Source organism: Melozone crissalis, unplaced genomic scaffold (assembly GCF_028551555.1).
Source record: "Melozone crissalis strain CALT ecotype California unplaced genomic scaffold, PUWL_Pcris_2 ptg000004l_1, whole genome shotgun sequence".
Lineage (NCBI taxonomy): Eukaryota > Metazoa > Chordata > Aves > Passeriformes > Passerellidae > Melozone > Melozone crissalis.
This window is the reverse complement of record NW_026535782.1, coordinates 41,337,251-41,351,974: the sequence shown is the minus strand read 5'-3', so window position 1 is coordinate 41,351,974 and position 14,724 is coordinate 41,337,251. Positions and strand designations below refer to the sequence as shown.

The 14,724-nt window shown below is 40.7% G+C and overlaps 1 protein-coding gene across 1 annotated transcript in view; it reads right to left on the bottom strand.

Annotated features, from left to right (window-relative positions):
- MRTFA (myocardin related transcription factor A) overlaps positions 1-14,724 on the bottom strand; it is a 106,048-nt gene that overhangs the window by 27,718 nt on the left and 63,606 nt on the right. The window contains exon 8 of the mRNA XM_054279770.1: positions 2,058-2,123. Within this exon, the coding sequence (XP_054135745.1) occupies positions 2,058-2,123 (66 nt within the window). The remainder of the gene's footprint in view (positions 1-2,057; positions 2,124-14,724) is intronic.

Below are 14,724 nucleotides of genomic sequence, written 5' to 3'. Positions count from 1 at the left end.
CCAGTAGCAGATGACAGCAGAACAAGATTAAGTACCTCAGTGTTTTCACAGACAAGAGGTACAGGCCAGACAAAAGAAAGGAAGAAAGAATACAGGATACTTGCATATTCCCAGCAGTCAAAAAGTCTATTCTGGAACTCCTGAAAGTAGATGTAGAGCTGTCATGGTGCTGAGATGCCTTCTGGAGGAACATGGTCCCTGGTCATCCTCTGTACTTCTCAGGTTAAAAATGGGATTTTTTTTCTTTATGTATCACAATTTATCTCACATCTGATCTTCTCTTCAAAAACTGCCCAGGCAAATTACATTTTAAACATTTCCCTATGTGTGGTTATTTCCAGCTGGCAGGTATGGGTAAATGATACCACTACTTGGGTGAAACTAATTTCAAATCATGTTTAGAACAGATGTGTTAGAGGAGGTTTTCTCCACTGCAGAAAGGACCTTTTAATGTGTTGCCAGTATTTTCACAAAGCGTTTTTCTTTGGTCCATCACAAAATTCACATGTAAGAGATATAAATGAAGCAATGAAGGGCACCAATCTGCAAAGACTAGTAATTTACACTATGTTTTAAATACATTTAAGACTCACTAATTATTCTGGATGCCTTATTTGAATTACTTGCAAGGGCCTCATTTTCAAAAGGCCTGGAAAACAGACCCCTCTCAGGAATCACAAGTTTGGCCAGGCACACTTTGAAGAAAGCCAGTACTGAACATAAGTTAATAAAGTATTTGCATACATATCCACCTAAAGCAGGACACCACAAAGAAGTCAGGAACACTTTCTTCTGAGAAGCATTAGTAAAAAGGCAGTCACTGGCACACCAGTCTTTCATCCAAAAGCAAGTAAGTGTATTCTGTAGAAGCTTGTGTACAAGCTCCTCAGATTAAAAAAGAGACAACAGGTATGATATATCCAGACAGCACAATCTTTTCTTTTTGCTTTGGTAACACAATTTTAAGCAGAGGTCCCAGAAACCTCTTAAAGGACATTACTGTCATCCTGCAAGCCACTCCAGCTGACAGAGTGCTGCTGACAGGTTCATTCAGACAGAGTTGACAGACTAACCTTCAGCCCTCAGCAAAGTCTAAGTCACAGCACTGTGTCATATTACAATGCACCCCAGAAACAGAAGAAATGAGAAAATTCTCATTACTATACCATCTTCAAGTAAAGCTTCTAAAACAGGGCAGCAGGAAAGCTTTTGAAAGAAGAAAATACATATCTGATCTACTGCATTTTACTGCAGCTGTTGCGTGGAACTGAGAGGACCTCAAAAATAACACATTTGCTGTGTGGTCTTGCTTCAATTTGTAACTTCTAAGTCATCTAGTTCAGAGGTACCAAAGCATGACAAAACGTATTTGTCACCTTTTTTGCATTTCTGGGGGAAGGAGTGGAGCAAAACAGAAAAATACCTTCTCCAACACTAATCTGATACTGAAAACTTGGCTTTAGGGTAGATCCTGTTTACCCAGAAAAGCACATGTTCTCTGCCTGCACAGATTTTTGCCTTTGCCTGCAAGAAGGGCAATGACTGATGCCCATAGGGCTCATTCTAGCTGTTTTCTAGCTACAAACATAAAAGAGGGTCCCTTGTTGGTTGACATCTCGTACACCATGCCTGGTTTTGGTCAGTTTATGGAATATGTACACACAAAGTTACAAGTGCCTCAGAGATCTGGGGAGCTGCCACACTGTAAAAACAGAAACTGCAGAGGCAGGAAGCCTGTAAAAAGAGTGATTACCAGCATGGGTCAAGTATCTAAGGCACTTCTAACATAGTATGTTCTCCAGAAGACTGTGCACTGAGATGAAACACAAGCCTCATTTTGCAGTACTGTTACACTTGCAGCCATTGCTCTCCTCCTCAGAATCGGAGGTGGCACCAACACTTGAGAAGGACCAGGCTGGGTGGGACAGGGTGGGGCTCCTACAGATGATGTTTTCCATGCAGAAGCAGGGAACCTGACCTTTTGAATCATATGGGAACCATTCCCCACCAAAAAACATGCAGAAAACCAGCAGGGCAAAGAATGAAGTGGTACTTACGCGGCATGATCCCTTGGCTCACCAACTCCTCCCGCGTGCGTCGCTGCTGGAGCTTCAACTGCAGCACTGCACAGCAGAGAGAGGGGAGAGAAGGAAGCCCATCAGTGCAAGAAACAATTGAGGAGACATTTTCAAATGCATCTTGTTTTCTTCTCTGGATGCCAAGGCACTGGTGAGCAGCAGAAGGGAAAGACCCCCCGTCCCGCCCTGCCCTGCTGCAATTGCAGAAGTGGCCCCCAGCAGTCAGGTTTCCGTAGGCTGCTGCAGCCAGGGGCAGAGGAAGTTGCGCAGGGTCTTGGCAGGGTGATAAAAATCCACAAAGCCAGGCCTGTTTCTCAGTTCTTTCTAGAGCACCAACTGCTTTCCAAACCATTAATATTAAAAAACAAAGAGAAACACCAGCTGACAGTCCTCCAATAAACACGGAGTGACATCCCAGCTGCTAATGACTCCTGAAAACTCTAATTACTATGTGCAGATTAAACGGTATGTCAAAATTGTTGGTCGTTACTCTAAATTACAAGGCTGATTTCCTTCCTCAGCTCAGAAATTCACCTTCAGAAATGTCTCCTGAAAGTGAAATACCATGGATACATCTAGAAGCGTCCTTCCACTACAAAAGGAATCCCCTTATCACTAGAATTCTTCCTATTTATTTTAGCATAACAGAACATATTCATGACCTGTGTGAAATGCAATTAGCTGGGGGTTTTTTTTAGTGCAAATCCCCGGAATAGTAATAATTTCAACATTTAGATTACAACAGCAGCTTCCCTTTAAACTATACAATCAAAGCAACATTCTAGATTGTTCTTACAGTCAAAGACACCTTCCATATGAAAGAAGCCTTTCAAAACTGAAGAAAAAATTCATGTGAATGCGACACACATCTCAAAATAGGACAACTTGAGTATCACTGAATCCCATTTGCAATCAAGCCCAAACTCCTAAGCATGCTCAACGTAAAGTATTATAAAATGAATGGCAATGCATCTCATCTCCCCTGTTCTAGTTTGAATTTCTCTTATGCCTTTTTTATAGTCCACATAATGAAAGCCCACACGAATGTTGTGAAACCACTACAGAGCAAAACTGCCCCACAGCAATCTCCTTATAACCCTTATGTCTCCTTTCTTAACTACTTTGTTTGTCCAGTACATTAATTCCATACATTATATCCAAATTTGTATTGTATACTCCCTAAAGTAGAGATCAAAAAATTTAAGAAGATGCCACTTTGTCTACTTACAGACATCACCACATTTTACCTGTTTCTTTCAACCTCCTATCTGCAGTTTGCATTTCACTAAGATACATCTTCCAATATGGATTCTGGTCTTCATATGTATAAAAAATAGATCCATCTCTTCCTTTCTATGGTTGTTTCCATAGCACCTAATCACCCTCACTTAAATCACATTTAATTTTCTTCTTGGATTTTTCTGGCTTCCACGTCCATTGACTCTTGATGTACCTTTCTCTGAAACTCTATATGACAGTGAGAGGAATACCTCCTACCAGTGGAAATACCTCTGTGCACAAAGAGTGCAAACAAGTTACCTCTCTTCTGTTTCTCAAGACAAATTATGATTTCTTAATATATGCATCCTGGGCAGGAAACTACTTTCTTTTAGTACATGGAAGTGAGAGAGGGGAGGAGGATGTACAGAGCACCATGGTAATTCTGTGTGGGATCAGCCAAAAGCCAGAAGGAGGAGGAGGGAACAGAGAGGGGAAGGAACAGGCCCTTCATTTGGCTGTGAAACTGCAAACAGAAGTGGTAGTTCCAGACTCTTCCTCCCACCCAGCATGAGATTGCACTTCAACTTCTGTGCTAGTGTGAGGGCTAGCACAGCTCACAGGCAGCCTGCTCACAGAGCTTCTCATTTGCTGGACTCCTTTTGAGGTTATCAAAACCCAAATCTTGATCTAACACCTGGCGCTTGATCTAACACCTTGCTGAGAGAGAGAGAGAGACAGTGTCAAACCTCTCACTCTCCCCATCACCTCTCATGTTTGCCTGACTGTCCTGGTGGCTGGACTCACGGACAGAGACCACAGCCCAGTCAAAACAGGCACCAGGTTTTGAATAAGTCAGTTGAAGAGGATGACAACAAAGCTAGGAGCTGTAGTGGAACAACCAGGAGCCCTGGTATTTGCCAGCACTGAAGGTGGGAGTTGGACTTCACCCTTCCAACAGCACACTGCCACTAAGTGATTTCTGCCCCATTAGGAGCAGCCTATTGAATCTCTCTGTATGGCATTACCTCCCCTACTGAGCCCATATATCCATCCCCTAAATTAGCACATCTTACTAAATGTATACAGGCAAGGCACAAACCTATAGCAGCAGGCCCATCTCCCCAGCAGATAATCTCATTATTACTCATGCCTTCTGTTTACACACCTAGTAACGTATGTTAGCTCTTTCTGCCACTCACTCACTGCAACCACCAACCTTCCCTCACATTTCTAACCACACCTACTGTTTTCCCTTCACCTCCCAGCCAGGGATTTTCAACTCAAATCTCCCCACACAGGTGTGCCTGGCATTTCTTGCTCCTGGACGCACATCTGTATTGTCACCCATATTAATGTGCCTTTTGCTCAACTGTTGCAGTTTGCCTAAATGATCTAAACTTTTTTTTTTTATTTATGTCACAATTTATTCCTTCACTAGTATTTGTTCTGACCACACTGTTACAGCCTCTTGCATCTGTTTCCAGACTACACTGAGTTGAGCTCCACCAGAAATACTTTTCTGCTTTCTATGATTACAACCAGTTCTTAATCCAATTAAGAAGTATTTCATTAAATTCAAATATACTTCTTGAAACCAAAACACACCATGCTACTAAGTTAAAGATATTATAAAAGTCTGTTGCATCTAGACAAAACCCCTAGCAACCACATTTCACTTATCCAAATGACAGAATCACATTTGAGCAGACCTGTTTTCACAAACTGAAAACCTGATCAGTGTGATTATACTGCTATTCTTATACCACCTACATTCTTGATCAAATTTTCCATTGTTTTTTTCCTGGAACTGACAGCAGATGAGCCACTCTTTACTCACTCACCCTTTGTCAGCAATGATGCAAAACGTTATCACTCTTTTGCTCTTCTGAAGTCTCCCTGCTGTTCCCAGATTTATTGAAAACGACTCTCAGTCAGACTGCTAGAGACCTCATCAAATGACTTAAAATTCCCCTCCTGACTGCAGCCTCCCTTGCAAATTTTCTAAACACATCTTATTTCTTTATTAGTTACCATTTTTCTCTACCAATTATATGCACCTTTTATTTTTAAACCCTATGTCCCTTCACAGCAAGAAACTAGCAACTGTCAAGAGAACTAAACTGAAGAACAAGGGAAAAAAGTAATTTTCAGGACCCTTTTTATAAGCACTAAGTAATTCCTGGGGTTTATGAATGTATATGCATACATATTAAGCACAAGTTATCATCAGCCATAAAGTCCTTTTTTTCCCAATACAGCTTACTTTTTGGCAGGGAGGAGGGCAAAAAGGATTATTTCAGTTCACTCCTAAATACATTTTGGCTTAACTAAGTACTTGGAGTTCCCAATGCCATTTCATATATTTAGGAGATCACCTGTTTACATGTTCAAGTGTGTGAATCCTATATATAGATTAACAGATGTCCCAAGCACCAGTCCAAGGCTGTTGTACATGGAGCTCAGCCAAAGGTCTAGAATGACCAGAGAAATTCAAAGCTACTCTAGGACAGAATGAAGTGTAAGTCTTTCAGTCACTAATGGACAATGTTCTCTTTCCTTTATCCCTGTACTTAACCTGTAAATTAATTTTCAAATTAAGAATAAATGAGGGCATACAAAGAGCAGTGTATAACTGCTGGCTAGAAAATAAGTTCCAAACTGGTGCCCTTCTACTATATGCAATATTTCGTGGGATTTGTGTCCTTGTCAGATTTTCCCACTCAAAGGTGGGCATAACTTATTTCACAAGTATGAAAGGTTCCCAATTAAATTTTGAACAATGTTTTCATATCACTAGTGGAGCATTCCAAGAATTAGTAAAACATTCCAGAGAAATCTGGGAGCTAAGACAGAGGAGCACTGCCAGCAGTTTAAGAAGGGTAGAGGAGAGCTGCACTGGTGGGAGATGTATTAAATGACAAATAATATTGTGATACAGCTACAACCAACAGAGTCGCCCTATTAGTAAATACAGCATGTCATGATTATTTTGTGTTCATCTTAGCACAAAACTTTCTCAGCAAGGAACCCCCAGACATATTCCAGGACCAGCTACTCACAGCTGGTGGCAGCTCAGATTTAACAGTATATAATTAATATAAAGAGCTTGCACCCTTTTCAGGACAGCTCCAACTCTGGTGGTAGTTCAGGGGTGCATCAGTAGTAAGCAGAAGCAAGAACAAATATCTATGATGAGCTAAGTTGTTTTTTGCAGCTCATTACCTAAATCTGGAGCAGCTTGCCTGCCCTTCTATTTCTAAACCACATTGCATTTAGTAGTGTGACTAGAACTACTGCAGAAACTAGACTGCAGATTCTGCATCTCAGCATTTCAACAGAGAAAAATAAAATTAAAATCTCTTTTCAAAGACTGTCTCACATACCAGGACGGGTTCGTGACAAGAAATTAATAAAATACCCTGTATTTCCTGTTTTTTAAAAAGTAGCAAGAAGAAGAGCACGGCTGTGAACTGCAGCTTGTGGTGAGGCCTTGTGCACGTTATAGTGAACACAGACTCACTACCAAAGGGACTCTGTGCTCACATTTCTGCAAAACCTTTCCTGCCAGGAATCCCAAGTGATACTTAAGGTCACCCAACCAAGGTAATGATTAAGCACAGCCATATGGTGGATTATAACTGGGACAGCATGAGCAGCAGTGCAGATCAGGAAGGAAGGAAGGCTGCTAGAGCCAAAACAAACCCTATAGAGGGACTGAAGGAGGCAGAACTCCCAGGAATTCGGGCTGGGATGCTCAAATGGGAAGTGCAAGACACAAACTGTGTATTAACAAGAAAGGCTGTATGCTCACAGATGTCATTTATCAATTTTGTAAATTCAATGAAAGCAAAGTCTGCCTGATAGAAGAATTCATCCTTGCAACCCAATAAATAAAGCATGTAATTAGGTAGCAAAAGCACTAAAGAACAAGTGAAATTAGCCCAACTTCATTATCTAAGTCAAGGAAAGTGCAAGCGTAAGTAAAGACGGTAAAAAGCAATTTAATGCTCATTTATTTGTACATTGTTCAGCACCTCTGGAGAGCCCGTTCTGAAAGCACTGAGTGGCTACAGCATCCTCCTAACTCACAAGGAAGCACTAATACAGCACAAGCTGCAATAAGAACTTGCCACTTAGTTCAACACCTCTACCTTTCTGTAGTGTCAAAGGAATTTCAGGAGAATTTTCAGAGGCCTAGCACTGAGCAGGTCTGACCAGGTTTACTTTGTGAGGGTCAGAGACTATGGATAAGGAGATGTGCCTCTAGGCCACGATCTCAGCCCACACATGCTTTCCAGTTTTTCAGTCCAGTTTGTATAACACCATATGCAAGCAGCTTAATTATAACATGCAACAATAAAAGACAAATCTGATGACACAGAATATTTGCTGACCAAAATTGGCACAGCTGTTTGTGCAGAACTGGGGCCTCTACCTCAAATATCACAGTGCCATGTAACCACCGCTCTGATGGATGAAGTCACCTTTCCCCTTACCACTCAGCCAGCAGCCCTTCCAATTACACTAAGAAGAGAATTCTTTTCCTACTTTCTGATTAAATAGTCACATTTGACCAGAAGCAAATGCCAAATTCAGCTTTTGAATATACAGCACACCAGCTGGTGTTTTCTGTGGAAGCTATATCCTACTGAATTCAGTCCCTTGGAGAGGTGGTAAGAAAACCTTTCCCTCACACCAAAAAATGGTCTCTGAGCACTTTTCAGCTGTGCCAGCTTACAAAACAAATGTTGACTTGCATTAGATTTTTTCATGCTTCAACAGGAAGCCAGATTAGATTCACCAGCAAGGGCAGCATCTGTAAAACTCCAGTTGCAACACCTTTCTGCGCAGAAGCAGCAGCCAAGGGCTGTTTGTGTACCAAATTACGTGTAGCATCCACAAGAAGGTGTAAGAAAAAAACAGCTGTGATAGTTTGTGATCAGTGAGTGCGAATACAATGGTCAAAATTAATTTTCAATCTTAAATTACTGAAGTAGATTACTTTTTCTGTTTTAGAGCTGCATTTTTCTGGTGCTGTTGACAACATACCCCACACCACACAGAACGTGCTAGAATGGGGGTTACCAACAAAGAACAGCAAACTTTTGGGGCCTTTTTTAAAGGCAATTTTCTGAGCCTAACAGCATTTTAATCCACTAAATCCATTTTATTCCCCACTGCTGATGGGGAATACATGCTGGCTTTGCATTTAAGCAGACTGTGCAGTTAACAGAGAAGCATTTAAGTGAAGCAGACTGTAAATGACACCCAAACTGCAGGGATTATATGACAGTTTGCTACCCTGGGAAGGGGATGCCAAAAATTCATGTCCCTCTGTGGGGTGAAGGAGAAGCAGCAGACACACTGTTGATCCTCACAATTTGCAAGCATCCACTGTTGTTGGGAGCAGCAGCCATAAGGTTCTGTTCATCTCAATGCATTTTAAAGAACAGCTTGAAGCAAGTCTACACAAAGGGAAAATTGAGCAGAAGTTTATTCCTTTACTGTTTGAGACTATCTCACACTCCACTATGTCTTTTCTCTACTGAAGCAGCAAGGGCTGCTATTAAAATGCAGGCAGCTTCCTCTGCTCTTCCTTAGCAACCATGCTAGGGAGAAAATGGAGTTTGGAAGGGTAAAGAATAGAGAGAAAATCTGGTTTGGTCTCTTCAACTATCACAACAACCTTTCACACTAGAGGCAAAAGCCACTTATTTATATTCATGCTGTGGTCTTCCCTCTGTGAGAGGCAGGACTGGGACCACTCTCCCTGCAGCCACAGAGGAAGTCTGTGAAGCAGATCCTGAACAGGAAGCAGAACTGGGACTAGGAGCAGTTCCATACTGCAGGTTCTGAGAGTGATGAAAGTGGATTTTTTTGCAGAAATCAGCACATCCTGCTGCAACATGCTGAGATGGAAAGGTGTCTTGGACCAGCTTGGGGAACACTGCATCACACGCAGTTCTCGTACAGAGGACTTGAACCTTTTTTCATGACCACCTCTTATTTCTTATCCTCTTATGAAGCTCTTAGGAAGCATTAAACATTTGTACAGATGAGAACTTGAGTATGATTCTGCCTGAGGTAGACCTAAACCCTCTATGAAGTGATTCTTAAAACACAGAAAAGTTTCTTCACCTCCAAAGCAACAACTTCCAAAATACATCACAGTGGATGTGCTAGCAATAACCCAAGGATTAAATGGAAGCCACATCACATCAGAGTTGGTCTTGAATATCCAGAACTTTTAAAAGCCTTCAGGCTCTCAAATGCCCAGCAGCTTTAAAAAGCAGCTGAAAAGTACAGGAAAAAAAGAATGACTGGTCAATTAAGAACACTAAAAGACAAGGAAAAGAGAAAATGAACTGACTGTCACTCTCAGAACAAGAAGGACTTGTTTCTTGATAAAATCACACTCTTCAAAGCTTTTACAGGTCAAATTATTGGGTCATATAAAGTCATTAACATGGCATGCAGCTTACACATGCCTGTTGATGGTCTGGATGAGCAAATTCCAGAAGACTGGTTTTGGCTAAAAACAAAAAAAAAAACAGGTTCAGGGCAATATTTCTTTATTGTTGGGAGGATGCCACTGGAAGAGAAATATGAAATGGGAAAAATGTAAAAAGATGTTTTCAAAGGATGATGGAATACTGTATTATCTTTTAATGAGTCAATGTTATGAGGCATTAAGTAGTTCTTTTAGTGGAGACAAATACAGATTCTTTGATACAGCTAATATAGCAGAATCAAAAATCCCAACCTACAGAGGAAAGTGGTCCCTAAAGAATATGAAATCAGAAGCACACGGTCAAAGTAAAAGGATCTATTTCCATTCTCATATTAGCACAAGGTGGCTGGCTCACACAGAGCACAGAATAACAAGCTACTTCAGCAGGCCATTTTTGAGGCTTAATATCAAATTTGATAAATGTAGACATCACATAAATGTTAATTAAAAACTGTACTTAGGAGATAAAACCAGCATTCACAGCAGTTTTAATTTTGTTAGGACACAGCACTACAAATCAAACAAAATCAGTAGCACCATCCAACTACCAAGTTGGTAGTTGGATGGTGCTACTGATCATAATATTAGATCATAATATGATCTAAGATCCAGACAGGACAGAACAGATACTCCAAGGCTCAAGTCAGCATTGGCTCTGTGGCAAAATGTAGAGATCCTAGAGGAAGAATCAGTTCATAGCCTGAGAAGTTTACTTGGTTACTTCTGAGATCTGGTCTCAATATTGCACACAATTGAATGTGCTTATTTCACAGGAGCTACTCATGTATATGACTCCAAATAAATGCAAACTTGATTATTACCATGAAAGTTGTGCTGAATTTTGCAGGATTATTTTCATGTTTATTTAAAATTAAGACTAGCAGTTGCTCTGTATTTTACAGTATTTACCTTCTTCGTTCATGACTTAACTCCCGCCACTTCCATTACACATTTAAGATTTAGGGGAAGTTAATGCCATTTTATTCACTGCTACTTTTAATGCAATGCCAGTTTTGTCTTTGATTCTAAAATTTTAAAACCAGACATGTTTGCTTCTATTTGTACAGAAGTGTTTCTATTGAACACAGAGGCCCACTCTTAACCATAAAGTCTTGGTACACCTATAACCCATCTCAGCACTTGCTGAAACTGTTACAATACTACTTTAAGAAATTCAGCTGAAATACATGTAACATGATATATTTAGTAAGATATGCAACATGTAAAAATGCACAACAATCTTGTCAACAGGAAAAGTTGGTTTGCTTTCTGTGCAGGGTACTGATTCTTATAAAATCATTTTGTCTCAGTAGTACTGGCTAAGTGAAAACTAGGCATGTGAGTAACTAGGCACATATCCATATCCATGGAATCTGGCTACCATGCATGATCCAACAAGATGACCTGTAACAAAATACCTAGGTGGAAAGGTCTACCTAAAATTGACCCTGGTATCATAATACAGTAAATATTAACTGTAATCAGTACTTGCTGATGCCATCTGTATATCCATTGTTACTATTTAGAGCTGGAAGAGAATTCTTGAGGAGGGAAAAACACAGAGAATTTCCCACTTCCCTGGGTAAACTTGAGTCACAGTGTATAGTGATTTGTATTTTTCCATGAAACAATGAACAAGGAGGAACTAACACTGCCCTTAACCAGCTTGCAAAGAAAACTCTAGAAAGAAATTCTCCCAGATAATTTAATATGACATGGCAGATGGGGACAAATGAAGAAAAAAGAAGGAATGGGTAGATGTATCCTGACAATTAGATTTACAGCTGTCTACTAAGGTGACAGTACAAAAGGCAAGCTACACAAGGGAAACACAAGTCCAAATACTTTATATTTTTTTTCTTGGAAAGATAGGGGTATCTCTGCCTAAAAGAAGAAAAAGCTTCAATCATTCCATTTTTCATAAAGATGATACATGAGAGTTGTTTATATTTTTTTCCCAACAACTATACAGAATTTAAAAATCAAATGTTTTGAGGTATGTCAGAATCTGAACAATTTTTCATTGTATTTACAACTCTGAGTTCAAGGGATGTGTTTTTGTGGGTTTCTTGCAAGCAGAAAGAAAATCAAGCACTGAGACAGTGCCCAGACACATCCATAAAACACATGATTGATTAGATATGTTTATAACACTAAAACTGATGAGCAAATCTTTCCATGCCCCTTGCAGCAAAGGAGACATGGTCAAATACCTTTCCTTCAAAATTCGCCTCCCATACTTGAATTTCTACTCCAGCAGAGTGCTCCAGTGCACAAACAGCCTCAGAGATCAAGGTCACAAACTTCCTCAAACATTTCTGAGAGACTGGGTTTGGCTCAGTGATTCAGCCTTCCTTCTGCCACAGGGCACCCTCTACAGACAGAGGCTGAAAGTTCCCTTCACAGGAATCATCTAATGGTCAAGACACCACAGAATGTCTGTGGCAAAATTTCAGCTGGGACACCACGACATATGAGCTGTGTTTTGGGGTTTTCCACTAAAACATGGAATGATTCTGTATTTCCAAGACCATTTCGGATTTTTAACCACCTAAAGATCTTTGGTTTACTGAAACGAAATGCAAATGAGAGCCAATGTGTTTTACCACAAGTAGTAGAAAAAATTACTCAGAAGTTTACAAATTTAAATATAAAACCAGCAGTTCTTAAAAGTAATAATTAACTAGTTATACAGGGAACTCAGAAAGCTGGGCCTTACAATTTTACATCAGCTAGCTTCAGCATCTCTCTGCTTCAGCTGGTTCACTGTGCTGACAGTTACTTCATGGGACATGAAACAAAAGTGGTTTTGTCCGAGGTGCCTATTACATGCACAAGGAAGACTCAGAGCATTCCCTATCTAGTCAGCATTCCTTTCACCAGCTTCTTTCCAAGCCCCAGCATTCTCTCTTAGCAAGAATTTCAGGTGGATACTACAAGGAATTACCATATTTCTTTAACTCATGGTAGTTAAAAATATCTTTGCTGTTTTCTCATAGACTGCAAGAACACTGGCCACAGTCATGGCATCTGAGGCTCAAATAAAGATCCTGGCCTCTGCACTCCAACAGTCTGACACCTTCTTTATTGTTTAAGTACAAATTCTATTAGAATTCTGATGCTACTTGTAAAAAAAGTTGCAAGAGTCAGCTGTGCCCATCATATCATTCTACATTAGAAATCAGTTCCTCCACAGGAGCCCAGCGTGGAAGCTGAGCCCCAGAATTTGCATTACACATAAAAAGCACATCAAAGTCCCTCAGAATCTTTTCACTGATGATACAATCTATCTACAGTTTTTTACCTCCTTTCTCAATGGATATTTTCTTTCTTTCAAAAAAACTTTGGACTACACATCTCCAGGACTGACAATTGTGGTTTTTGTCATGAGGGAAGATCCATAGCACTGAACAATTTGAGCTATGAGGCTTAATGTGCTATCATAGCTATAAATATTTAAATAATATAATTCTGTGTAACAGATCAATCAGCAAACCAAAAAAACCCAGCAGTCCAGAATGGCCTGCGTGACCACTGACTTCAGACTGGTGGACAAATTCTGCAGATGTTTAAAATGTTACTGCTGGCTCAGTCCCCTGCTGAAGGGCACAGAGGGGACTGCCAGCAGCAGCAGATCACACACACTTCAAGATTCTCTCCAACTGGTAATGGAGGTGGGCTTTCACTCACATCCTGCACAAAAGCAGGGGAAGGGCAGCCACGTTTCCCCTCTGTGGCTCCCTCCAGCACTGAGGCAGGGAGGTGGCTGCAGGGGACAGCGTTTGCAGCTGTAGTTAAGATTCACTGTCACATGTCAGTCCTGAAGATACAATCCTCTGCATTGCCTGCAGCCAATGTGACAGATATTATTAGCAGCAGTAAAAGAGTCTCTCAGAGAGACACAAAGGTACAGTTAGTTTAGCATCTACTTCTAAAATGTCTTCTTCTTCTGAAAAGGGAGAATTTCCCATCAGAGTGTGAAAAAGGGCTGCAAGCAGCCTCAGAAGGACCTTCACACCTAAGTGTAACACAGAAAGAGGCATGAATGCTTAGGAAGGGTGAAAGTGACTAAAAAGAACATCCCCCAAAATAAGAAGCAGAACACACAACAGTTTGCAGGCACAGGTTACATGTTGCTTGCAATACTGATCAAATCATGCAACGGGAGCTTCTGGCTGCCAGCAGTGCTGTGAGATTTGCAGAGGTGAGGAACCAAAGGTCATACCTACTGCCACATTCCACTCCTACAAAAACACAGCTGTAGTCTCCATGCACTTACTGCTGGAGAGACATGGAGCAGCAGGAAGCCACAGAAACTCCACATAAACAATGTCAAAACTTCTCTCTGGGTCATGGAAGGATCTCTTCCTTCCATCACCCAGACAGCATCACTCAGCTCTGTCCCCAGCAACCCAGCTGGGCAGCACAATGTTTGTGCCTGACAAGTGTTTCAGTGAGGACGGTTACCAAAAAGATGTTAAATGTGTCAGCTGGTACAGCAGTTGTTATGGGAAATACCCTCAGAATGGTGACAGGCCTTTGAGCTGCCTCTGGGGACAGAGACCACAGAACAAGGTCTTTATAAGCATGTTTGCAACAGATGATTCCTGTCCCTGTGATGGAGAAAAGTCCATCATAGGCACTTCCACTCAAAACTCTCAAAAAGCTATATTTTTACAAAAGTTTTTCTCTACAGCTGTTTATTTCTGAAAGCCAGTTTTAAAATAAGCTTGTCAAGAAAGCACCAATTTTCACAGTTAATTTTGCAAAGAATTTATGTCCCAAAGTAATATATCCTCTTCCTTATCACCAACTTCTTTCACATTTCTTGTTAGCTGCATCAGGCCAATATCACTTTAGATGGCAAAACTGCAGGCTGGAAAGTTCAAACCTCTGTTCACTTTAAGTAATGAT